The sequence below is a fragment of the Coregonus lavaretus genome, assembly GCF_964263955.1.
Source record: "Coregonus lavaretus genome assembly, chromosome: 17".
NCBI lineage: Eukaryota > Metazoa > Chordata > Actinopteri > Salmoniformes > Salmonidae > Coregonus > Coregonus lavaretus.
Genome location: NC_140004.1, coordinates 45,999,897 through 46,024,333, shown reverse-complemented (window position 1 = coordinate 46,024,333; position 24,437 = coordinate 45,999,897). Strand labels below are relative to the sequence as shown.

General features: G+C 45.9%; 1 protein-coding gene across 2 annotated transcripts; it reads left to right on the top strand.

Moving 5' to 3' along the window:
• The first annotated feature begins 1,529 nt into the window (after nucleotides 1-1,529).
• LOC311144307 (E3 ubiquitin-protein ligase KCMF1-like) lies at nucleotides 1,530-23,987 on the top strand. 2 transcript variants are annotated; one of them, XM_084180340.1, is made up of 10 exons: nucleotides 1,530-1,721; nucleotides 4,681-4,848; nucleotides 9,246-9,385; nucleotides 10,503-10,604; nucleotides 11,210-11,390; nucleotides 19,866-19,954; nucleotides 20,565-20,803; nucleotides 21,746-22,112; nucleotides 22,971-23,077; nucleotides 23,299-23,987. In XM_084180340.1, exons 1-8 carry the CDS (start codon nucleotides 1,706-1,708, stop codon nucleotides 22,035-22,037), a joined length of 1,227 nt encoding a protein of 408 aa, XP_084036466.1. In that variant the 5' UTR covers nucleotides 1,530-1,705; the 3' UTR covers nucleotides 22,038-22,112; nucleotides 22,971-23,077; nucleotides 23,299-23,987. The 2 variants fall into 2 exon arrangements, with proteins under 2 accessions (XP_084036466.1, XP_084036465.1); XM_084180339.1 differs by having other exon boundaries at nucleotides 1,575-1,721; nucleotides 23,289-23,987.
• Nucleotides 23,988-24,437: the final 450 nt, after the last annotated feature.

The following is a 24,437-nucleotide window of genomic DNA, read 5'->3' as shown; positions in this document are numbered from 1 at the left end:
ACAGGGATAGGCAGAGGCATAGTTGACAGGCTGCAGCAAATGGCTACAATAATGCAGAGGAGATCGGAATGAAATGAACTAAACATCTGGGAAAGGAGAGAGCGGGCCTCCCTCACCACAACTCCCAAATATAACTCTCCCAACTTCCACCTCAGAAACTATAATTGTTGTAAACTACAGCGGTTCAATGTTTCTATGAATAGACTAACTCAGCTAGCTAACTAGGCGCAGCACGAACGGCACGAACACACAGAGAGAGCCAAACTAACGTTAACGTATTAAAACAAAGAAAACAATCTGAAGTTGTTGTTTTTAAGTTATATATACCATGATTTTTCCGGTCCGGCCCACTTGGGAATAGATTTTCCTCCATGTGGCCCCTGAGCTAAAATGAGTTTGACACCCCTGATGTAGACTAACAAATAACACCGTTTGACAGTTTTGACAGTCAATTAGTTAGATGTTTTTGGGGGAGGGACTCAGTCGAGGTCTCGACTTACTGTTGGAGAGTTAGAATAGTAGAATACACAAGGTGCGATATCAAAACTTGGTTATGCATCAGCAGTTTACCTCTTGTTAGGCTATATGTCAGTCACTGACAGTCACTCAATTAGCCCATGTCAGTTAACGTTTTTCAGATTGGTAAATTAGTCTAGTTTGTCTAGCCAGCTATCTAAACGTGGCCAGGGGCCCTGACCTCCAGGGGTCCCCCATTGACATTGTTAGTCACTCTCGCTCAGATATCATATTAAAGAGATTCTCCGGTAGTTTTGTATACTTTTTAGCCAGTAGTTCTGAAAGTTGCACTCGGGAGCCAAAAGTGGTCCCTGAAAATGGTGTACTACATCACATATTTGCAGATATGTGCACCACGTTGTTGCTTTCTCTCTCGCTCTGCTGCGTGTGCATTGCCAGCTGTCAATCAAATGGCGAGGGGCTGAAGCTCATTGGTTGAACTCGATTTGCTAGGGGGCTGGCCACGTGCGGGGAAAATGGCGCCGCACGGCTTCCAGAAAAACAGTCGCTTTCAAACTATGGATTTCGTGGCGAATTCAGGTAAGACAGTAATTCTGCATGTATGAACTACACATTGACACATCCAGGCCAAAGCAGGAGGTTTGAAAAATACTTAGTAGTTGCCAAAGTTCCGGAGCAAAATGGGTAGAATTGCAGGAAATTAGCTGTAAAATTGCAACAAACAAAAAAAGTGATGTAAACCAAACTTATTTGTTTACGCGTTGTTAATAAAATGTGTAGCGGCCAATTGTATAGCTAATAGACTATGTGTTTGTAGATCCACTGAGGTGATTGAAGCTACAGCAACCAATGTTTTATAGGCTGGGGTAATTGTTTTGCTTGGTTTCCTGTTCTCCAAATAGCATTTTTATAGTTTTTAAATGGTATAGAAATGCAGTAAATAAACTTCAACTTTCTGGACCTCACTAAAACTCAGACCCTGGCTACAGCCGAGCTGATGGGGGCAGTCAGAGGAGCAGTATGTGGACAACAGTGCCCTCTGGCGTTGCTCCGGCGCATTGGACGGTGACACCGCAGCAGCAGGCGGTGAAGTCCCTGTGCCAGACCGGATCCTTCATGAGGAAGAGGCCAGGGACAGGCAGCCCCGGCTTCTTTTCTCCAGCCGATATTAAATTGCGTAGTTCAAGCCAGAGTGAGCCCGTAGGGGGGCTGTGTTAGTGTCCATAGGATGTCCCGTCATGAAGGTAAGAAGTATACCCACAGAAAGTGCTGGACGAGGCCGGGGCAAAGCGGTTGCGCTAGCTGGCTAGCTAACTACATGGCGGTCTTCGTGTATTTTGTATTGAACTGCATTAGAATGGCTGCCGGCATACATTTTCCCACTTTATCCAGCCCCTGTGCTCCTTTAGTTAACAGTTTAACTTAGCTTGGTAACTAACGTTAGTTGGGCGCTAGGACACTGCCCAAGAAAACCGTTCCCATTTTCCCGAGGTAATTAGCTAACTAACTAGTTCGCACGGTCGGTAGCCAGCCTAGTTTGCTAGCGTTAGTTGGCTTACTAAGCTAGCTATCTAAAGCGCCAGTTACCTAGCTATCCTTTTAACCTGTAGTTAGGTAGCTAACTAGCTAGTTGGTTTGCCGTAAGCCTAGTAAACTATTATAAATGAAAATGTAGTCATTATCGTGTCTGTCAAAACATCACCTTGACAAAGTTTCCCAGTTAGCTTACTCTGTTTGCCTTCCCCTTCTAACTAGCTAGCTTTGCTAGCTAACCTTCCTAGCTAACGTCACAGGTTGTGAATGCACTGTCATGAAAGTAGCCTTGTTGGACGAGGCCCTGTAACTGAGGCCTTCAGCAGTATAGCTAGTTAGCGCTTTAGATATTTAGCATGTTAAAAATCGACCAACATACAAGTCAATCGTTTTATTGGCTTCTAAAGTAGCTAACTATTGGGCAACTCCGCTGCCTGGATCAGTTTTGACCCCAGCTAGTTATACAAACTAGCTAGCTAACGAACTAGCTAGCTAGCTATGTTGACAAGCTCTGTTTGGGAGTGTAGGCTCGCTGTGCCAGTTAACGTTAGCTAACTTTTAGCACGACTGTTGTAGTCAATCAGTTGCATGCCCTCAAAGTTGGTGGTCCACATAACTAGCTAGCTAGCTGGGTATAGTAGTTACACGTTATTCAAATTCATGCCTGTCTACTCTAGTCTTAAATAATGAGGGCTATCAGTTCTGCACTGGCGTTGTAGCTACAGTGCCTTGCAAAAGTATTCTTCTCCCTTGGCGTTTTTCCTATTTTATTGCATTACAACCTGTAATTTAAATGGATTTTTATTTGGATTTCATGTAATGGACATACACAAAATAGTCCAAATTGGTGAAGTGAAATGAAAAAAATAATTTACGGAAAACTGGTGCATGCATATGTATTCACCCCCTTTGCTATGAAGCCCCTAAATAAGATCTGGTGCAACCAATTACCTTCAGAAGTCACATAATTAGTTAAATAAAGTCCACCTGTGTGCAATCTAAGTGTCACATGATCTCAGTATGTATACACCTGTTCTGAAAGGCCCCAGAGTCTGCAACACCACTAAACAAGGGGCACCATGAAGACCAAGGAGCTCTCCAAACAGGTCAGGGACAAAGTTTTGGAGAAGTACGGATCAGGGTTGGGTTATAAAAAAATATCCCACGGAGCACCATTTAAATCCATTATTAAAAAATGGAAAGAATATGGCACCACAACTAACCTGCCAAGAGAGGGCTGCCCACCAAAACTCATTGACCAGGCAAGGAGGGCATTCATCAGAGAGGCAACAAAGAGACCAAAGATAACCCTGAAGGAGCTGCAAAGCTCCACAGCGGAGATTGGAGGATCTGTCCATAGGACCACTTTAAGCCATACACTCCACAGAGCTGGGCTTTATGGAAGAGTGGATAGAAAAAAGCCATTGCTTAAAGAAGAAAAAAAAGCAAACACGTTTGGTGTTCGCCAAAAGGCAAGTGGGAGACTCCCCAAACATATGGAAGAAGGTACTCTGGTCAGATGAGACTAAAATTGAGCTTTTTGGCCATCAAGGAAAACGCTATGTCTGGCGCAAACCCAACACACCTCATCAACCCGAGAACACCATCCCCACAGTGAAGCATGGTGGTGGCAGCATCATGCTGTGGGGATGTTTTTCATTGGCAGGGACTGGGAAACTGGTCAGAATTGAAGGAATGATGGAAGGCTGCTAAATACAGGGAAATTCTTGAGGGAAACCTGTTTCAGACTTCCAGAGATTTGAGATTGGGACGGAGGTTCACCTTCCAGCAAGACAATGACCCTAAGCATACTGCTAAAGCAACACTAGAGTGGTTTAAGGGGAAACATTTAAATGTCTTGGAATGGCCTAGTCAAAGCCCAGACCTCAATCCAATTGAGAATCTGTGGTATGATTTAAAGATTGCTGTACACCAGCGGAACCCATCCAACTTGAAGGAGCTGGAGCAGTTTTTCCTTGAAGAATGGGCAAAAATCCCAGTGGCTAGATGTGCCAAGGTTATAGAGACATACCCCAAGAGACTTAATAATAATAATATGCCATTTAGCAGAGGCTTTTATCCAAAGCGACTTACACTCGTGTGCATACATTTTTACGTATGGGTGGTCCCGGGGATCGAACCCACTACCCTGGCGTTACAAGCGCCATGCTCTACCAATTGAGCAGCTGTAATTGATGCAAAAGGTGGCTCTACAAAGTATTGACTTTGGGGGGGTGAATAGTTATGCACGCTCAAGTTTTCAGTTTCTTTGTCTTGTTTGTTTCACAAAAAAAACATATTTTGCATCTTCAAAGTGGTAGGCATGTTGTGTAAATCAAATGATACAACCCCCCTAAAAATCCATTTTAATTCCAGGTTGTAAGGCAACAAAATAGGAAAAATGCCAAGGGGGGTGAATACTTTCGCAAGCCAATGTATGTTGGCCAATTCAGTTCTGTCTCTTTTAATTACCCACATGGACGCTGGAAATGTGAAACTGCTGTTTGTCTGTGTAGCCAATAGGCTAGTTCATGTTGTGTTATGTCAATATGTTGGTTGTGTATTATGATAGCTAGCTAAATGCTGCAACGTGTAGGCTTTATTGCTGTGTGTTTTGTCTTGCGCGGTTTGACCAATACCCTGTACTGTCTGTGAATTGTCTTTCCCCAGGTGTGAGCTGCGACGCGTGTTTGAAAGGTAACTTCCGGGGGCAGCGGTACAAGTGTTTAATTTGCTACGACTACGACCTGTGTGCGTCGTGCTACGAGGGCGGAGCCACCACCACCAGACACACGACAGAACACGCCATGCAGTGCATACTAACCAGGGTCGACTTCGGTAAGTTCACACACACCCCTGCGTGTACAGCACCAGTCAAAAGTTTGGACACAGCTACTCATTCCAAGGGTTTTCTTTATTTTTTACTATTTTCTACATTGTTTTTATGTCTTCACTATTATTCTACAATGAAATAACAGATATGGAATCATGTAGTAACCAAAAAAGTGTTAAACAAATCAAAATTATATGTTATATTTGAGGTCTTCAAATAGCCACCCTTTGCCTTGATGACAGCTTTGCACACTCCTGTCATTCTCTCAACCAGCTTCATGAGGTAGTCACCTGGAATGCATTTCAATTAACAGGTGTGCGTTGTTAAAAGTTAATTTGTGGAATTTCTTTCCTTAATGCGTTTTAGCCAATCAGTTGTGTTGTGACAAGGTAGGGGCGGTATACAGAAGATAGCCCTATTTGGTAAAATACCAAGTCCATATGTCAAGAACAGCTAAAATAAGCAAAGAGAAACGACAGTCCATCATTACTTTAAGACATAACAGAAAGTTTGAAAGTTTCTTCAAGTGCAGTCGTAAAAACTATCAAACTGGCTCTCATGAGGACCGCCACAGGAAAGGAAGACCCAGAGTTACCTCTGCTGTAGAGGATAAGTTCATTAGTTACCAGCCTCAGAAATTGCAGCTCAAATAAATGATTCACAGAGTTCAAGTAACAGACATATCTCAACATCAACTGTTCAGAGGAGACTGCATGAATCAGGCCTTTGTGGTCGAATTGCTGCAAAGAAACCTCTACTAAAGGACACCAATAAGAAGAAGAGACTTGCTTGGGCAAAGAAACACGAGCAATGGACATTAGATCGGTGGAAATCTGTCCTTTGGTCTAATGCAGGGGTGTCAAACGTGCGGGCCGGATCAGGCCCGCAAACGGGTTTAATCCGGCCCGCGAGATGATTAAAAAAAAAATATATATATATATATATTTTTGTTGTGAAGTATAAAAATGCGCTGCAATTTTTCAATAAAATAAACTGCTGTTCCAATTGCGTCCACTGGATGGCGCAATAGCAATTGTGTTAAGCAAGCAAACTGTTTATAGGTCAAGTAGGTCAAGCACGTGCAGCCAATGAGCTACTTTGTTTTGCCCGCGATATTTATTACGGCTTCTACTTTTAACATTATGTGCTTTGGCACCCTCATTGCCCCAATATATGTCTCTGTCAAAAAAGAGAAAAGTGGACGCAGAGTGCAGAGTGTTCCAAGAAAAATGGTCATCCTATTTATTCACGGAATTGAATGGGAAAGCTGTATGTTTGGTGTGTTCAGAGCATGTTGCAGTGCTGAAAGAATATAACCTTCGTTGCCACTATGTGAGTCTTCATGCCGACAAATATGACAACTTTCAAGGACAGCGGATATGAGAGAAGGTGAATGAACTGTTGGTGGGTCTGAAGAAACAGCAGTCTGTGTTTACTCACAGCCGAGACATCAGTGACGCTGCAGTGAAAGCTAGCTACCTCATTGCTAATGAAATCGCAGTGGCTTCAAAACCATTTAGTGAGGGTGAATTTGTAAAAACATGCATGATGAAGGCAGCGGAGATTGTGTGCCCTGAAAAGCGGCATGCTTTTGCAAATATCAGCCTGACAAGAAACACAGTTGCAGACAGGATTTCCGATCTTTCAGTGGATTTGGGCAGCCAGTTGAAGCAAAAAGTAAAGTCATTTATTGTGTTTTCGGTTGCAATTGATGAAATCACGGACATTACAGATGTTGCACAACTGGCCATTTTCATCCGCGGAGTTGATGACACATTGACCGTCACCGAGGAGTTCGTGGAGTTGGTGCCGATGACAGATACAACGACAGCAGCTGATATTTTTACCGCACTCGTCGGCGCGCTGGACAGGGTCGGAGTGGACTGGTCCCGCGCTGTCAGCCTGGCTACAGATGGTGCGCCCTCAATGATCGGGAAAAAAGCAGGCGTTGTGACAAAGTTCAGAGAGAAAGTGCAATCTGCAAATGGAGGACGTGATTTTTTGACTTTTCACTGTATTTTGCACCAGGAGGCTTTGTGTTGCAAGTCATTAAAGATGGATAACGTCATGAAGGTGGTCATCCAAACTGTTAATTTCATCCGATCCAGAAGCCTGAATCACCGTCAGTTTGACAGCCTTCTCAGAGAGAAAGACCACATCTATGGCCTGCAATACCACACTGAGGTAAGATGGTTAAGCCGAGGTGCTGTGCTGAGGCGTTTCTTTGATTTTACGAGAAGAAATTGAACAGTTCATGGATAAAAAGGGCAAACCAGTGTTAGAATTTCATTCCGCAGAATGGATGCAGGACCTTGCATTTATGGTGGATGTTACAGAGCACCTGAATAACTTGAACAAACAGCTGCAAGGGCGCAACAAAGTTGTCACGCAGTATTATGACAGCATACGTTCTTTCAAGTTGAAGCTGTCATTGTGGGAGACGCAACTTGCCGGTGGTGATGCAGCTCACTTCCCCTGTCTGAAAAATGTGTGCGCGACCCAACATGTGGCAGACATGAAGCGGTTCAAAGATAAAATAATGGGACTGTTACGAGTTTGAGCAACGCTTTCAGATTTATGTTTATGTTTTTATGTTGATGTGCTATTGTTTTTAATTGATTTTATTTTATTTGTATATTTAACCTATTCTTGACTCTGTGGTTCTTGCACTTGTTTGGGGAACAGGATTTCATTATTTTTATCTACATTTCTGCCTGAGAAATGACACCCTGATATAGTTCTGTGATCTGTGAAACAGTTCTGTTAATCACTGAGGCATTGTGTGTTTGTGTTCTTTTTCTTTAGAATTTTCAAATAAACTTGACGTGTTTTATGATTAATAGTGATGTTGTGCTTGTACTATTTTGGACACTGTCCTCAGGCTCCAGCTTTATGTTGTATGTTGATCGTATTAAAACAAAGAAAACAATCTGAAGTTGTTGTTTTTTAAGTTATATATATATATATATATATATATATATATATATATATATATATATATATATATATGCCATGATTTTTCCGGTCCGGCCCACTTGGGAATAGATTTTCCTCCATGTGGCCCCTGAGCTAAAATGAGTTTGACACCCCTGGTCTAATGAGTCCAAATTTGAGATTTTTGGGTCCAACAACCGTGTCTTTGTGAGACGCAGAGTAGGTGAACGGATGATCTCCGCATGTGTGGTTCCCACCGTGAAGCATGGAGGAGGTGTGGGGGTGCTTTGCTGGTCACACTGTGATTTATTTAGAATTCAAGGCACACTTAACCAGCATGGCTACCACAACATTCTGGAGCGATACGCCATCCCATCTGGTTTGCGCTTAGTGGGACTATGATTTGTTTTTCAACACACCTCCAGGCTGTGTAAGGGCTATTTCACCAAGGAGAGTGATGGAGTGCTGCATCAGATGACCTGGCCTCCACAATCACCCGACCTCAACTCAATTGAGATGGTTTGGGATGAGTTGGACCGCAGAGTGAAGGAAAAGCGGCCATGAAGTGCTCAGCATATGTGGGAACTCCTTCAAGACTGTTGGAAAAGTATTCCTCATGAAGCTGGTTGAGAGAATGCCAAGACTGTTCAAAGCTGTCTTCAAGGCAAAGGGTGGCTCCTTTGAAGAATCTCAAATATAAAATATATTTTGATTTGTTTAACACTTTTTTTGGTTGCTACATGATTCCATGTGTGTTATTTCATAGTTTTGATGTCTTCACTATTATTCTACAATGTAGAAAATAGTAAAAATAAAGAAAAACCCTTGTCCAAACTTTTCACTGGATCTCCCGAGTGGCGCAGTGGCCTAAGGCACTGCATCGCAGTGCTAGCTGTGCCACTAGAGATCCTGGTTCGAATCCAGGCTCTGTCGTAGCCGGCCGCGACCGGGAGACCCATGGGGCGGCGCACAATTGGCCAGGGTAGGGGAGGGAATGGCCGGCAGGGATGTAGCCCAGTTGGTAGAGCATGGCGTTTGCAACGCCAGGGTTGTGGGTTCTATTCCCACGGGGGGCCAGTATGAAAAATAAAAAAAGAATGTATGCACTCACTCTGGATAAGAGCGTCTGCTAAATGACTAATGTAAATGTACTGTATACACACTACATACGCATCACAACTACACACACCTCACACCATGCAGTGCATACTAACCAGGGTCTACTTCACTAAGTACAAAGCTATTACAACCACACGCCCCCCCCCACCATAACCACACGGCAGACGTAAAAGACAAACACCACTTTTAAACACCCTGAGAACTGATTTGAATTACGTCAGCGCGTTGATTCTGCCTGCACTGATTCAGTCCTCTGTCCTTCCAGACCTGTATTATGGAAGGGAGGCCCCTGCGTTCACTTGTCCTTGCTGTCTAACCCCTCTCTCCTCTCCTGTCTGTGTCATTATAGACCTATATTATGGAGGAGAGGCCTTCTCGGTGGAGCAGCCCCAGGCCTTCACCTGTCCCTACTGTGGCAGGATGGGCTATACAGAGACGTCCCTCCAGGAGCACGTTGCTGCGGAGCACACAGAGACCTCCTCAGAGGTGGTGAGTGGACAGGCATAGAAACACACAAGTCTGAGTCATTAGCCAAGCACCAGGGTACATCCCTGCTGTGGAAAACCCTGGTGTGAATATCTGCTGTGGAAAACCCTGGTGTGAATGCCTGCTGTGGAAAACCCTGTGGTGTAGATTTCTACAGTGGAAAACCCTGTGGTGTAGATTTCTACAGTGGAAAACCCTGTGGTGTAGATTTCTACAGTGGAAAACCCTGTGGTGTAAATCCCTGCAGTGGAAAACCCTGTGGTGTAGATTTCTACAGTGGAAAACCCTGTGGTGTAGATTTCTACAGTGGAAAACCCTGTGGTGTAAATCACTGCAGTGGAAAACCCTGTGGCGTAAATCCCTGCAGTGGAAAACCCTGTGGTGTAGATTTCTACAGTGGAAAACCCTGTGGTGTAGATTTCTACAGTGGAAAACCCTGTGGTGTAGATTTCTACAGTGGAAAACCCTGTGGTGTAGATTTCTACAGTGGAAAACCCTGTGGTGTAGATTTCTACAGTGGAAAACCCTGTGGTGTAGATTTCTACAGTGGAAAACCCTGTGGCGTAAATCCCTGCAGTGGAAAACCCTGTGGTGTAGATTTCTACAGTGGAAAACCCTGTGGTGTAGATTTCTACAGTGGAAAGCCCTGTGGTGTAGATTTCTACAGTGGAAAGCCCTGTGGTGTAGATTTCTACAGTGGAAAACCCTGTGGTGTAGATTTCTACAGTGGAAAACCCTGTGGCGTAAATCCCTACAGTGGAAAACCCTGTGGTGTAGATTTCTACAGTGGAAAACCCTGTGGTGTAGATTTCTACAGTGGAAAACCCTGTGGTGTAGATTTCTACAGTGGAAAGCCCTGTGGTGTAGATTTCTACAGTGGAAAACCCTGTGGTGTAGATTTCTACAGTGGAAAACCCTGTGGCGTAAATCCCTGCAGTGGAAAAGAGACATCAGTGCTTCCTCTAGATTATTTTCCAGGCAGGCAGGAGGGATGTGCAAAATGTCCCCAAAGCAACATTCAGGACATGCTCAGTAAAATGAACAGCACCCAAAAAAAGACTGTGGTTAGTGTGTTCAAATGCATTTGATGTGGAGCATGCTCTTTCCCTCTCCTCTGCAGATCTGTCCCATATGTGCGTCGCTGCCCGGCGGGGACCCTAATCACGTGACCGACGACTTCGCTGCTCATCTCACACTTGAACACAGAGCCCCCAGAGACTTGATATCCTTTACCCCCTCTAAACCTGGTTCCTCTTGGTTTCTTTGTTCTAGGGAGTTTTTTACTATTTTCACCGTCCTTTCGCTTCTGCTTTGCTCGCTCTTTGGGGTCTAGACCGGCGAAATGGAAAGCACTCTTGGGACAACTGCTGATGTAAAAAGGGGCTATGTAAAATAAATGTGATTGATTTGGTCTACTATTGTCTGCTCTGCAGTCTAAACCCTAAACCAGATACTTTATATCCTTCACAGACAGACTACAACTCTGCTCTGCTCTTAGAAATACAATACAATGCTCTAATTGTAAGGGGCATTCCACAGCAGTTCCACTATGTAACATGTCTAACGTGGAAAACCCCTTCAGGTCAGTGTAAAGCTCCCTGGCCATGCTGCATGGAACCACAGGGCCATCCGCTGAACAGCACTGGGTACTGCAACAAACTGTCTGTGTCTGTCTGTCTGTCTGTCTCTGTCTGTCTGTGGCTCATTATGTCTGTGAGTGTTGCAGTTTTAGCCTCTTGTGAGTGTGTGTTTTTAGATCGGGGCAGAGAGAGTGTGTGTGTGTATTTCATGACGTGTCCATGATGTTCCTTGACGGTGTTGCTCCACGATGAGTCGAGCGGGGTGCGGCACGTGCGTCGGATGTTCCACCCGGGTCGGGGTCTGGGGGGGCCGAGGGCCCGGCGCTCCAACATGCACTTCACCTCCTCAACCTCCGGAGGGGGCTCTACCACACAGACCTCTACCCAGAGCTCCAGCTACAACAGGGAAGCCATGGATCCTATAGCAGGTAGGACACACACAGACACACAGACACACAGACACACACACACACAGAGACCACCTCACAGACCACCTCACAGAGCTCAAACTACATCACACACACACACACACACACACACACAGACCACCTCACAGAGCTCGAACTACATCAGAGAGACACACACACACAGACCACCTCACAGAGCTCGAACTACATCACACACACACACACACACACACACACAGACCACCTCACAGAGCTCGAACTACATCAGAGAGACACACACACACACACACACACACACACAGACCACCTCACAGAGCTCGAACTACATCTCACACACACACACACAGACCACCTCACAGAGCTCGAACTACATCACACACACACACACACACAGCAGATTTGTCCAAAGAGAACATGCACTGTGCAACACGCCCTTTATAGACCAGGCTAGACAGTAAAGACAGTGTTTTGTGTTGCAATGACACATTGCTTGAAGTTATCCTGATTTGGTTTCGGTGCCTGATGTGTTTTTAATGACTGGCACCGGCCACACGGACAGACGGAGCGGGTTCAGACAGACGGCCACACGGACAGACGGAGCGGGTTCAGACAGACGGCCACACGGACAGACCAAAGTATTAAATCCCTATTTATTTATTTATACTGTACAACGTACATTCTATTGTGTACATAGGTAGCTTAGTGGGTAAGAGCGTTGTGCCAGTAACCGAAAGGTCGCTGGTTCTAATCCCCGAGCCGACTAGGTGAAAAATCTGTCGATGTGCCCTTGAGCAAGGCACTTAACCCTAATTGCTCCTGTAAGTCGCTCTGGATAAGAGCGTCTGCTAAATGACTAAAATGTAATGTAAATGTACATAAAAGTGCTGCTTGATGACAGTGCGTTCAGAAAGTATTCACACCCCTTGACTGTTTCCACATTTTTTGTTGTGTTCCAGCCTGAATTTAAATAGCGTAAAGTACATGTCGGATAAAAGATGATACGACAGGATGTAAACTGCTACACTGAACAAAAAATGTAAACGCAACATGTAAAGTGTTGGTCCCATGTTTCATGAGCTGAAATAAAAGATCCCAGAAATGTTCCGTATGCACAAAAAGCTTATTTCTCAACAAATGTGTTTGTTATCCCTGTTAGTGAGCATTTCTCCTTTGCCAAGATAATCCGTCCACTTGACAGGTGTGGTATACAGTGCCTTCGGAAAGTATTCAGACCCCTTCACTTTTCCCACATTTTTGTTACGTTACAGCCTTATTCTAAAATGGATTAAGTAAATGTTTTTCCTCATCAATCTACACACAATACCCCTTAATCAAAAAAAACCATGAAAAACAGGTTTTTAGACATTTTTGCAAATTTTATTAAAAAAAATATTCAGACCCTTTGCTATGAGACTTGAAATTTGAGCTCAGGTGCATCCTGTTTCCATTGATCATCCTTGATGTTTCTACAACTTGGAGTCCACTTGTGGTAAATTCAATTGATTGGACATGCTTTGGAAAGGCACACACCTGTCTATATAAGGTCCCACAGTTGACAGTGCATGTCAGCGCAAAAACCAAGCTATGAGGTCGAAGGAATTGTCCGTAGAGCTCCGAGATGACAGGATTGTGTCGAGGCATAGATCTGGGGAAGGGTACCAAACATTTCTGCAGCATTGAAGATCCACACGAACACAGTGGCCTCCATCATTCTTAAATGGAAGATGTTTGAAACCACCAAGACTCTTCCTAGACCTGGCCGCCCGGCCAAACTGGGTAGAAGGGTCTTGGTCAGGGAGGTGACCAAGAACCCGATGGTCACTCTGACAGAGCTCTAAAGTTCCTCTGTGGAGATGGGAGAACCTTCCAGAAAGACAACCATCTCTGCAGCACTCCACCAATCAGGCCTTGATGAGTAGAGTGACCAGACGGAAGCCACTCCTCAGTAAAAGGCACATAACAGCCCGCTTGGAGTTTGCCAAAAGGCACCTAAAGGACTCAGACCATGAGAAGCAAGATTCTCTGGTCTGATGAAACCAAGATTGAACTCTTTGGCCTAAATGACAAGTGTCACGTCTGGAGGAAACCTGGCACCATACCTACAGTGAAGCATGGTGGTGGCAGCATCATGCTGGCAGCATCATTCTGTGGGGATGTTTTTCAGTGGCAGGGACTGGGAGACCAGTCAGGATCGAGGCAAAGATGAACGGAGCAAAGTACAGAGAGATCCTTGATGAAAAGCCCGGACTTGAACCCGATCTAACATCTCTGGAGAGACCTGAAAATAGCTGTGCGGCAACGCTCCCCATCCAACCTGACAAAGCTTGGGAGGATCTGCAGAGAAGAACGGGAGAATCTCCCCAAATACAGGTGTGCCAAGCTTGTAGCGTCATACCCAAGAAGACTTGAGGCTGTAATCGCTGCCAAAGGCGCTTCAACAAAGTGCTGAGTGAAGGGTCTGAATACTTATGTAAATGTAATATTTCAGTTTCTATTTGATAAATTAGCAAACATTTCTAAACCTGTTATTGCTTTTTCATTATGGGGTATTAATACATTTTAGAGTAAGGCTGTAACCTAACAAAATGCGGAAAAAGCCGCCTCAAACCTTTTTAAAGATAATTTGGCAGTACGTCCAACCGGCCTCACAACCGCAGACCACGTGTAACCACGCCAGCCCAGGACATCCACATCCGGGTTCTTCACCTGCGGGACGTCTGAGACCAGCCTCCCGGACAGCTAATGAAACTGTGGGTTTGCACAACCGAAGAATTTCTGCACAAACTGTCAGAAACCGTCTCCGAGAAGCTCATCTGCGTGCTCGTCGTCCTCACCTTGACCTGACTGCAGATCTGCGTCGTAACCAACAGTGGGCAAATGCTCACCTTCAATGGCCACTGGCACGCTGGATAAGTGTGCTCTTCACGGATGAATCCCAGTTTCAACTGTACCTGGCAGACAGCGTGTATGGCATCGTGTGGGCGAGCGGTTTGCTGATGTCAACGTTGTGAAGAGAGTGCCCCATGGTGGCGGTGGGGTTATGGTATGGGCAGGCACAAGCTACGAACAACTAACACAATTGCATTTTTATCAATGGCAATTTGAATGCACAGCGATACCGTGACGGGATCCTGAGGCCCATTGTCGTGCCATTCATCCGCCGCCATCACCTCATGTTTCAGCATGATAATGCACGACCCCATGTCGCAAGGATCTGTACACAATTCCTGGAAGCTGAAAATGTCCCAGTTCTTCCATGGCCTGCATACTCACCAGACATATATCACCCATTTGAGCATGTTCGGGATGCTTTGGATCGACATGTACGACAGCGTGTTACAGTTCCCGCCAATATCCAGCTACTTCGCACAGTCATTGAAAAGGAGTGGGACAACATTCCACAGGCCACAATTGACAGCCTGATCAACTATGCGAAGGAGATGTTGTGCTGCATGAGGCAAATGGTGGTCATACCAGATACTGACTGGTTTTCTGATCCACACCTCACCTTTTTTGTTTTTTTGGTATCTGTGACCAACAGATGCATATCTTTATTCCCAGTCATGTGAAATCCATAGATTACGGCCTAATGAATTTATTTCAATTGACTGATTTCCTTATATGAACTGTAACTATATATTTCTGTTCAGTGTAATTTGTTAGTAAACTTTCCAAATGTCGACAAAACAAAATACAAGATGGGATCTGTTTCTCTGTAAAATGTATTATGCGAGAAATGGAGGTGGAAATACTTTTTTTTTTTATGCGCAAAAATTGATATAATAACCATCATATAGAAGTAAACTTGGGAGTCACACAATGACATGTTGTGTGGTCCCTCCCACTACGACTCGGGAAGCCATGCAGTTTTATTAGGCTACAGATGAAAAATAAGTTATGATGAATTTCACAGGGTGGTGAAAGTGCAAAGGTGATGAGCTTGATGATCCTTTCCAATAAATATCAAGGGTCTTATTCTGGTGACATGATGATCAATGCTTGGCTGCCGTTTTGACACACACAAAAAAATAACCTCGCTCTTTTTGTCCATAATCTTGTAATGTAGGCTATACTCGCACTGTATCTGCCAGCTGTTGGCTAGAGCGCACGTGCCACTACCAGAGTTGGCGCATCCACTGTATAGAGTCGCCACACTGTGGCTATATGTAACTGTGTTGCTTCCGTCCCTCTCCTCGCCCCTACCTGGGCTTGAACCAGGGACCCTCTGCACACAATCGACAACAGTCACCCTCGAAGCACGGTTACCCGCACCGCTAACTAGCTGGCCATTTCACACCGGTTACATATACAGGTGTAATGTGGTCCTCTGTAGCTCAGCTGGTAGAGCACGGCGCTTGTAACGCCAAGGTAGTGGGTTCGATCCCCGGGACCACCCATACGTAAAAATGTATGCACGCATGACTGTAAGTCGCTTTGGATAAAAGCGTCTGCTAAATGGCATATTATTATAATCTTCACTATATAACAACAGGTTTTGTGACAGAACCATCAGTAGAGTGAATGGAAACCTAGCTACGGATCTACACACAATACCCCATAATGTCAGTAGAATTATGTTTTTAGACATGTTTACAAATTGATTTAAAAGACATTTCAGCTTTATTTGAGACTAAGTATTCAACCCCTTTTTGTTATGGCAAGCTTAAATATACTGAACAAAAATATAAACGCAACATGCAACAGTTTGAAAGATTTTACTGAGTTACACTTCATAGAAGGAAATCAGTCTATTGAAATACATCCATTTGGCTTAATCGATGGATTTCACATGACTCGGCAGGGGCGCAGCCATGGGTGGGCCTGGGTGGGTATAGGCCCACCCACTTGGGATCCAGGTCCACCCACTGGCCAGCCAGCCCCAGCCAATCAGAGTGAGTTTATCCCCACAAAAGAGCTTTATTACAGACAGAAATACTCCTTTTTGTCAATGTTACTATGGTATACTGAAGTATAATTACAAGCATTCCATAAGTGTCAAAAGCTTTTATTGACAATTACATTAAGTTTATGCAAAGAGTCAATATTTGCAGTGTTGTTGACCCTTCTTTTTCAAGACTTCTGCAATCCGCCCTGGCATGCTGTCAATTAACTTCTGGGCCACATCCTGACTGATGGCAGCCCATTCTTGCATTATCAATGCTTGGAGTTTGTCAGAATTTGTGGGGTTTTGTTTGTCCACCCGCCTCTTGAGGATCGACCACAAGTTCTCAATGGGATTACGGTCTGGGGAGTTTCCTGGCCATGGACCCAAAATGTCGATGTTTTGTTGTTCCCCTATCACTTTTGCCTTATGGCAAGGTGCTCCATCATGCTGGAAAAGGCATTGGTCGTCACCAAACTGTTCTTGGATGGTTGGGAGAAGTTGCTCTTGGAGGATGTGTTGGTACCATTCTTTATTCATGGCTGTGTTCTTAGGCAAAATTGTGAGTGAACCCACTCCCTTGGCTGAGAAGCAACCCCACACATGAATGGTCTCAAGACGCTTTACTTGTTGGCATGACACAGGACTGATGGTAGCGCTCACCTTGTCTTCTCTGGACAAGGTGTTTTTCCGGATGCCCCAAACAATCGGAATGGGGATTCATCAGAGAAAATGACTTTACCCCAGTCCTCAGCAGTCCAATCCCTGTACCCTTTGCAGAATATCAGTCTGTCCCTGATGTTTTTCCTGGAGAGAAGTGGCTTCTTTGCTGCCCTTCTTGACACCAAGCCATCCTCCAAAAGTCTGCGCCTCACTGTGCGTGCAGATGCACTCACACCTGCCTGCTGCCATTCCGGAGCAAGCTCTGCACTGGTGGTGCCCCGATCCCGCAGCTGAATCAACTTTAGGAGACGGTCCTGGCGCTTGCTGGACTTCCTTGGGCGCCCTGACGCCTTCTTCACAACAATTGAATCTCTCTCCTTGAAGTTCTTGATGATCCGAAAAATGGTTGATTTTAGGTGCAGTCTTACTAGCAGCAATATCCTTGCCTGTGAAGCCCTTTTTGTGCAAAGCAAAGATGACGGCACGTGTTTCCTTGCAGGTAACCATGGTTAACAGAGGAAGAACAATGATTTCAAGCACCACCCTCCTTTTAAAGCTTCCAGTGTGTTATTCTAACTCAATCAGCATGACAGAGTGATCTCCAGCCTTGTCCTCGTCAACACTCTCACATGTGTTAACGAGAAAATCACAACTGTGTATATACACCTGTTCTGAAAGGCCCCAGAGTCTGCAACACCACTAAGCAAGCGGCACCATGAAGACCAAGGAGCTCTCCAAACAGGTCAGGGACAAAGTTGTGGAGAAGTACTGATCAGGGTTGGGTTATAAAAAAATATCAGGAACTTTGAACATCCCACGGAGCACCATTTTAAAAATCCATTATAAAACAAATTGAAAGAATATGGGACCACAACAAACCTGCCAAGAGAGGGCCGCCCACCAAAACTCACGGACCAGGCAAGGAGGGCATTAATCAGAGGCAACAAAGAGACCAAAGATAACCCTGAAGGAGCTACAAAGCTCCACAGCGGAGATTGGAGGATCTGTCCATAGGACCAGTTTAAGCCGTACACTCCACAGAGTTGGGCTTTACGGAAGAGTGGCCAGAAAAGCCATTGCTTAAAGAAAAAAATAAGCAAACACGTTTGGTGTTCGCCAAAAGCCATCTGGGAAATGTCTTGGAATGGCCTAGTGAAAGCCCAGACCTCAATCCAATTGAGAATCTGTGGTATGACTTAAAGATTGCTGTACACCAGCGGAACCCATCCAACTTGAAGGAGCTGGAGCAGTTTTGCCTTGAAGAAAGTGCAAAAATCCCAGTGGTTAGATGTGCCAAGCTTATAGAGACATACCCCAAGAGACTTGCAGCTGTAATTGCTGCAAAAGATGGCTCTACAAAGTATTGATTTTGGGGGGGTGAATAGTTATGCACGCTCAAGTTTCTGAACGCTTATTTCTTGTTTGTTTCACAATGAAAAATATTTTGTATCTTCAAAGTGGTAGGCATGTTGTGTAAATCAAATGCAATCACTAACTGTAAGTCACTCTGGATAAGAGCGTCTGCTAAATGACTAAAATGTAAATTATACAAACCGCCAAAAAAATCGAATTCCAGGTTGTAAGGCAACAAAATAGTAAAAATGCCAAGGGGGGTGAATACTTTCACAAGCCACTGTACAGGCGTCCTTCCTAACTTAGTTGCCGGAGAGGAAGGAAACCGCTCGGGGGTTTCACCATGAGGCCAATGGTGACTTTTAAAACGGAGGTTAATGGCAGTGATACGGAGAGAACTGAGGATGGATCAACAACATTGTAGTTACTCCACAGTACTAACCTAAATTAGAGTGAAAAGAAGGAAGCCTGTACAGAATAAAAAATATTCCAAAACATGCATCCTTTTTGCAATAAGGCACTAAAGTAAAACTGCAAAATATGTGGTAAAGAAATGAACTTTTTGTCCTGAATACAAAGTGTTTTGTTTGGGACAAATCCAACATGGCACTGAGTACCACTTCATATTTTCAAGCATGGTGGTGGCTGCATCATGTTATGGGTATGCTTGTCATCAGCAAGGATAAAAATAAACGGAATGGAGTACCAAAGGCGAATATATTGGGAAGTCACCTTGTCCGGCAGAGATTTACGGTTATCAAATCGTCACTCCAGGGTAAGCCTACACGAAACACAGCCCTTATTTTAAGTGTTTCTAAAATCCCCTATGGGGAAAAATGAATGGTGGGGAAAAAACAATTTGGAACCATTTCCCTGTTTGACCGCTAGGTTTTATGGGTATTATGACACATGCACTGTAGGTCTCAATAGAGCTAAGCACAGGCAAAATCCTAGAGGAAAACTTGGTTCAGTCTGCTTTCCACCAGACACTGGGAGGCAAATTCACTCTTCAGCAGGACATGCTTAAAACACAAGGCCAAGTATACACGAGTTGGTTACCAAGACAACATTGAATGTTCCCGAGTGGCCTAGTTACAGTTAATCCCACTTTAACACATCAAAATGTGGAAAAAGTCAAGGGGTGTGAATACCTATCTGAAGGCAGTGTGTATACGTTACTTATTTTAAAGCTTTCTCCTGCTACTTATTTTTTATTAGACTTTTGATTATTCGTATTTGTACTGCACTGTTGAGGGAGCTTGAAAGTAAGCATTTCACTGCACCATTTATATCTACTGTGTACGTGACGATTAAACATGGATTTGATATGGTGTTTCTAAACAGGAGTCAAAATCATCTCACACTCACTCTTTCCAAGACCTGTCAGGTTAGGGTTGAATTAATGAATTTTCTGTGACCCCCCCCACCCCCTCTCCTTCCACCCTCCCTCAATCTCTCTCTCCCCCCTCCCTCCCTCCCTCTCCCCCCTCCCTCCCTCTCTCTCCCCCTCCCTCCCTCTCTCTCCCCCCTCCCTCCCTCTCTCTCCCCCCTCCCTCCCTCTCTCTCCCCCCTCCCTCCCTCTCTCTCCCCCCTCTCAGAGCTTCTCTCCCAGTTGTCGGGGGTGCGTAGGTCAGCGGGCGGCCAGCTGAATTCAGGTCCTTCAGCCTCCCAGCTACAGCAGCTCCAGGTAGGTCAGAGGTCAGAGGTTAGAGAGGCAAGCCAGCAACCAGAGGGTCGCAGGTTTGAATCCCAGCTCGCTCCTTTTGCTGGTGTCAGTATCCTAGAATCTATTATGCCCTTAAAGCAAAGCACTGAAACCCTTACTCTCCTACTGCTCCTGAACCCCCTAATCTTCTACTACTCCTGAACCCCCTTAACTCGCACGGCTCCTGAACCCCCTTAACTCCTACTGCTCCTGAACCCCCTTAACTCCTACTGCTCCTGAACCCCCTTAACTCCTACGGCTCCTGAACCCCCTTAACTCCTACGGCTCCTGAACCCCCTTAACTCCTACTGCTCCTGAACCCCCTTAACTCCTACTGCTCCTGAACCCCCTTAAGTTCTACTGCTCCTGAACCCCCTTAACTCCTACGGCTCCTGAACCCCCTTAACTCCTACGGCTCCTGAACCCCCTTAACTCCTACTGCTCCTGAACCCCCTTAACTCCTACTGCTCCTGAACCCCCTTAACTCCTACTGCTCCTGAACCCCCTTAACTCCTACTGCTCCTGAACCCCCTTAACTCCTACTGCTCCTGAACCCCCTTAACTCCTACTTCTCTTTCTCCTCCTCCACTAGATGCAGCTCCAGTTGGAACGACAGCAGACCCAGGCTGCCAGACAGCAGCTGGAGTCGGCCCGGAGCGCCACGCAACGCGGCAGCCGCGCCTCCACCAACGCAGGGCTGAACGCCAACCCCAGCCCAGGGCATCACAACGCCAACCCCAGTTCCAACTCTTGTAACCCCAGTCCCAACCCAGGGCAGCACGAGTCCAACACACACACACAGAACAGCAACTCCCAGTTCCTCCTCAACAGGTTAGCTACTGTCTGCTACACTTCATTTAACCTTTTTCATTTTTAGTGGTTATTCTAATTTAGAGAATTATCTCTTGAACAAGAGACTTGTTCTGAGGCTGTCTGCTACATGCAGGGAATGGATTGTGTTTGTAATGGAGCGCCATCTCTCTCTCCCCCCACTCCCCCCTTCTCTCTCCCCCCACTCCCCCCTTCTCTCTCCCCCCACCTCTCCCCTTCTCTCTCCCCCCACCTCTCCCCTTCTCTCTCCCCCCACCTCTCCCCTTCTCTCTCCCCCCACCTCTCTCTCCCCACTCCCCCCTTTCTCTCTCCCCACTCCCCCCTTTCTCTCTCCCCACTCCCCCTTTCTCTCCCCCCACTCCCCCTTTCTCTCCCCCCACTCCCCCCTTCTCTCCCCCCACTCCCCCCTTCTCTCCCCCCTTCTCTCCCGCCTCCCCCCTTCTCTCCCGCCTCCCCCTTTCTCTCCCGCCTCCCCCTTTCTCTCCCGCCTCCCCCTTTCTCTCCCCCCACTCCCCCCTTCTCTCCCCCCACTCCCCCCTTCTCTCCCGCCTCCCCCCCTTCTCTCCCCCCACTCCCCCCTTCTCTCCCGCCTCCCCCCCTTCTCTCCCGCCTCTCCCCCCTTCTCTCCCGCCTCTCCCTTCTCTCCCCACTCCCCCCTTCTCTCCCCACTCCCCCTTTCTCTCCCCCCACTCCCCCTTTCTCTCCCGCCTCCCCCTTTCTCTCCCCACTCCCCCTTTCTCTCCCCACTCCCCCTTTCTCCCCCCACTCCCCCTTTCTCTCCCCACTCCCCCTTTCTCTCCCCACTCCCCCTTTCTCTCCCCACTCCCCCCTTCTCTCCCGCCTCCCCCTTTCTCTCCCCACTCCCCCCTTCTCTCCCGCCTCCCCCTTTCTCTCCCGCCTCCCCCTTTCTCTCCCGCCTCCCCCTTTCTCTCCCGCCTCCAGACTGAGTGAGCCGAGGTTGTCGGAGGCGGAGCGTCAGCTGAATGAGGGCCAATGGGCGGACCGCTCCCTCTTCGTCACCGAGCTCCTCCTCTCCACCCTGCTGGCCAATCCCGAACACAGCGAAGACGACGATCTCCATGACTACCACGACGCCGTGACCCGAGGCCCGGACGCATTCAGTGATTTCGTCACCTTCGGAGACATGGGCTGCGCGGAGGTCATGACCTTGGACGTGGCGTTGGAGAACCTCAACCTCCGAGAACAGAAGGAGCAGCAGCCCCCGTCTCTTTGACGACGTCACCGCCAGCTGCAACGTTTAAAACCACCGACTGCCGTTACCGACCGGTCACAGCTCTTTTCAGCTTTGGTTGTTATTATTTTTGTTTTTCTTTATTTGGCTGGGTGATGTCATCTCACTTCTGTCACCCCTCCCTCCCTCGACCCACCCCCCGTTGTGTACCTGAAGTCGGGAGCAAGACGTGTGAACGTGAGAGAGCGAGTGTCTGAACTATATATATATATAAAAATCTATATAAATAAATCTATATGAAAGAAAGCCAATAATCAACTCGGCATAAAGCTGTGTGTTTTTGACCCTAACAGCCCAAGGTAGGACGGGCAGGTAGCCGTTTGATAATGATCATAAACGAGGGCAGCACAGGCATACAGGGAGAGGCAGACAGACTCTCCCCAGGAGCTGAGCTGCTCTCTGTTAATGGTTATTAATAATAAAACGTGCTTGGCTGGTTTACCACAACAAACGCTGGCATGTTGAGGTTTTTCACCCTTAACTACTTTCCGTTAAGTACCATATTAAACCGCTATCAAAATGGGGAGTTAGACGTTTAATCTCTGATGATACCCATCTCTTTAGTCCTAAATTATAGCTTATTTGTTCAGTCTCCGTGGGTACTTACCTAACCTGCTATCATTATAGGGGTGTTCAATTCTACACAAATTATTATTTTCCTCAGACTTGATTGATGGTTTTAATTTATTTAGCTCCTCCCCCTACCCAGGATGACATCACTTATGGGGTCATGTGACCTTGCTTTGTGCCAACTGAACTGTGGACCCTTTTGAATTTCATATGCAAACTGTATGCAGTTTCTGTGGATATAATACTACATATGCGCTACATAAAGAGGTCATAGACATGCAACATGGGAAGGCCATAGGACAATCACATGAAAACTAACCTGATTTCTATTCTCTCTCCTGACAGTTTCCTTGTTGTTTTGCTGGACTGATAGGCCTTTTCTCAATTGGATTTGCTCAACTCCTGCATCCTCCCTCTTCCATCCTCTGGCCTCCTTTTGAAAAAGGTCAAAGGTAATCGAGGAGAGGGGAAAGTGGAGGAAAATGCGCTTGTATAAAATGACTCCTCCAATCGCGCGTCATCGGGCAAATTACGTTTACAGGGTGGAATCCCCAAATAAATGTATAAAGTGATAACTAATGTATCTAGTTGTGCAAACATTTTATAGATAAAAGGATAAATAGAATACAGTTTTAAATGTTTGCATGCTTTTCTTCTTTTGAGAAAACAATAGCTGATTCAAAGGGGGTGTGGCTGATTTCAAAACTCTTCCACGACGGACTCAGGGTAGGATACACTTGTGCTTCCTCACCAAAAGGAGCCCATCGAAGAGGGGAGGGACCGTCTTCCGTTTGCCTACTAACAAATTGACACTTCGACCACTCCATCGCTTATCGGTTTCCGGGTCACGGAGGAGAGTGGAGGATAGACTTTTGCCCAAATGAGAAAAGGTGATTTAAAGACGATGATCCACCACAATGTGGCTGGAGAGATCCTGTATGCTCTCTCTCTCTCTCTCCATTGGTTTGACTGAGGACAGATCCTGTATGCTCTCTCTCTCTCTCCATTGGTTTGACTGAGGACAGATCCTGTATGCTCTCTCTCTCTCTCCATTGGTTTGACTGAGGAAATATCCTGTATGCTCTCTCTCTCTCTCTCTCCATTGGTTTGACTGAGGAAAGATCCTGTATGCTCTCTCTCTCTCTCTCTCCATTGGTTTAACTGAGGAAAGATCCTGTATGCCCTCTCTACATTGGTTGGTTTCTCTGTGTGAGAATTAGACCTTGTATGCCTCCCCTGCTACCTTAACAAATGCCATGTATACTGATGCCATGTTGTTCTGGGCGTTTGGAAAAGGCCAAGACAGGGTAAACTGTTCAACTTGGAGAACAATAAAACACGTTGGATGTAAAATGAACTACACCAATCTTGCTGTGTGTGTGTGTGTGTGTGTATATCAAGAGTCTCCTATAAATGCGACCTTCCTGGCCTACTGGGAAACATTTAGAAGGCAGCTGATGACCTGTAGCTGGCCTACATTGATGGAGGTGCGACAGGCAGACAGAGATGCCCAGCAGGTAACCATCTATCCATACATACATCTATGTGGTCCTCTGTAGCTCAGCTGGTAGAGCACAGCGCTTGTAACGCCAGGGTAGTGGGTTCGATCCCCGGGACCACCCATACGTAAAAATGTATGCACGCATGACTGTAAGTCGCTTTGGATAAAAGCGTCTGCTAAATGGCATTATTATAAATTATATCTAACAGTAACCAGGCAGACAGAGATGCCCAGCAGGTAACCATCTATCCATACATACATCTATCTAACTACACTGCTCAAAAAAAATAAAGGGAACACTTAAACAACAC

What these genes read in the sequence shown, in the direction of transcription:
- LOC311144307 (XM_084180340.1), top strand. An exon ending in CAGAGACCTCCTCAGAGGTG is followed by an intron (nt 9,386 to 10,502) that starts GTGAGTGGACAG and finishes TCTCCTCTGCAG; the next exon opens with ATCTGTCCCATATGTGCGTC. An exon ending in AGCCATGGATCCTATAGCAG is followed by an intron (nt 11,391 to 19,865) that starts GTAGGACACACA and finishes CCCCCCTCTCAG; the next exon opens with AGCTTCTCTCCCAGTTGTCG.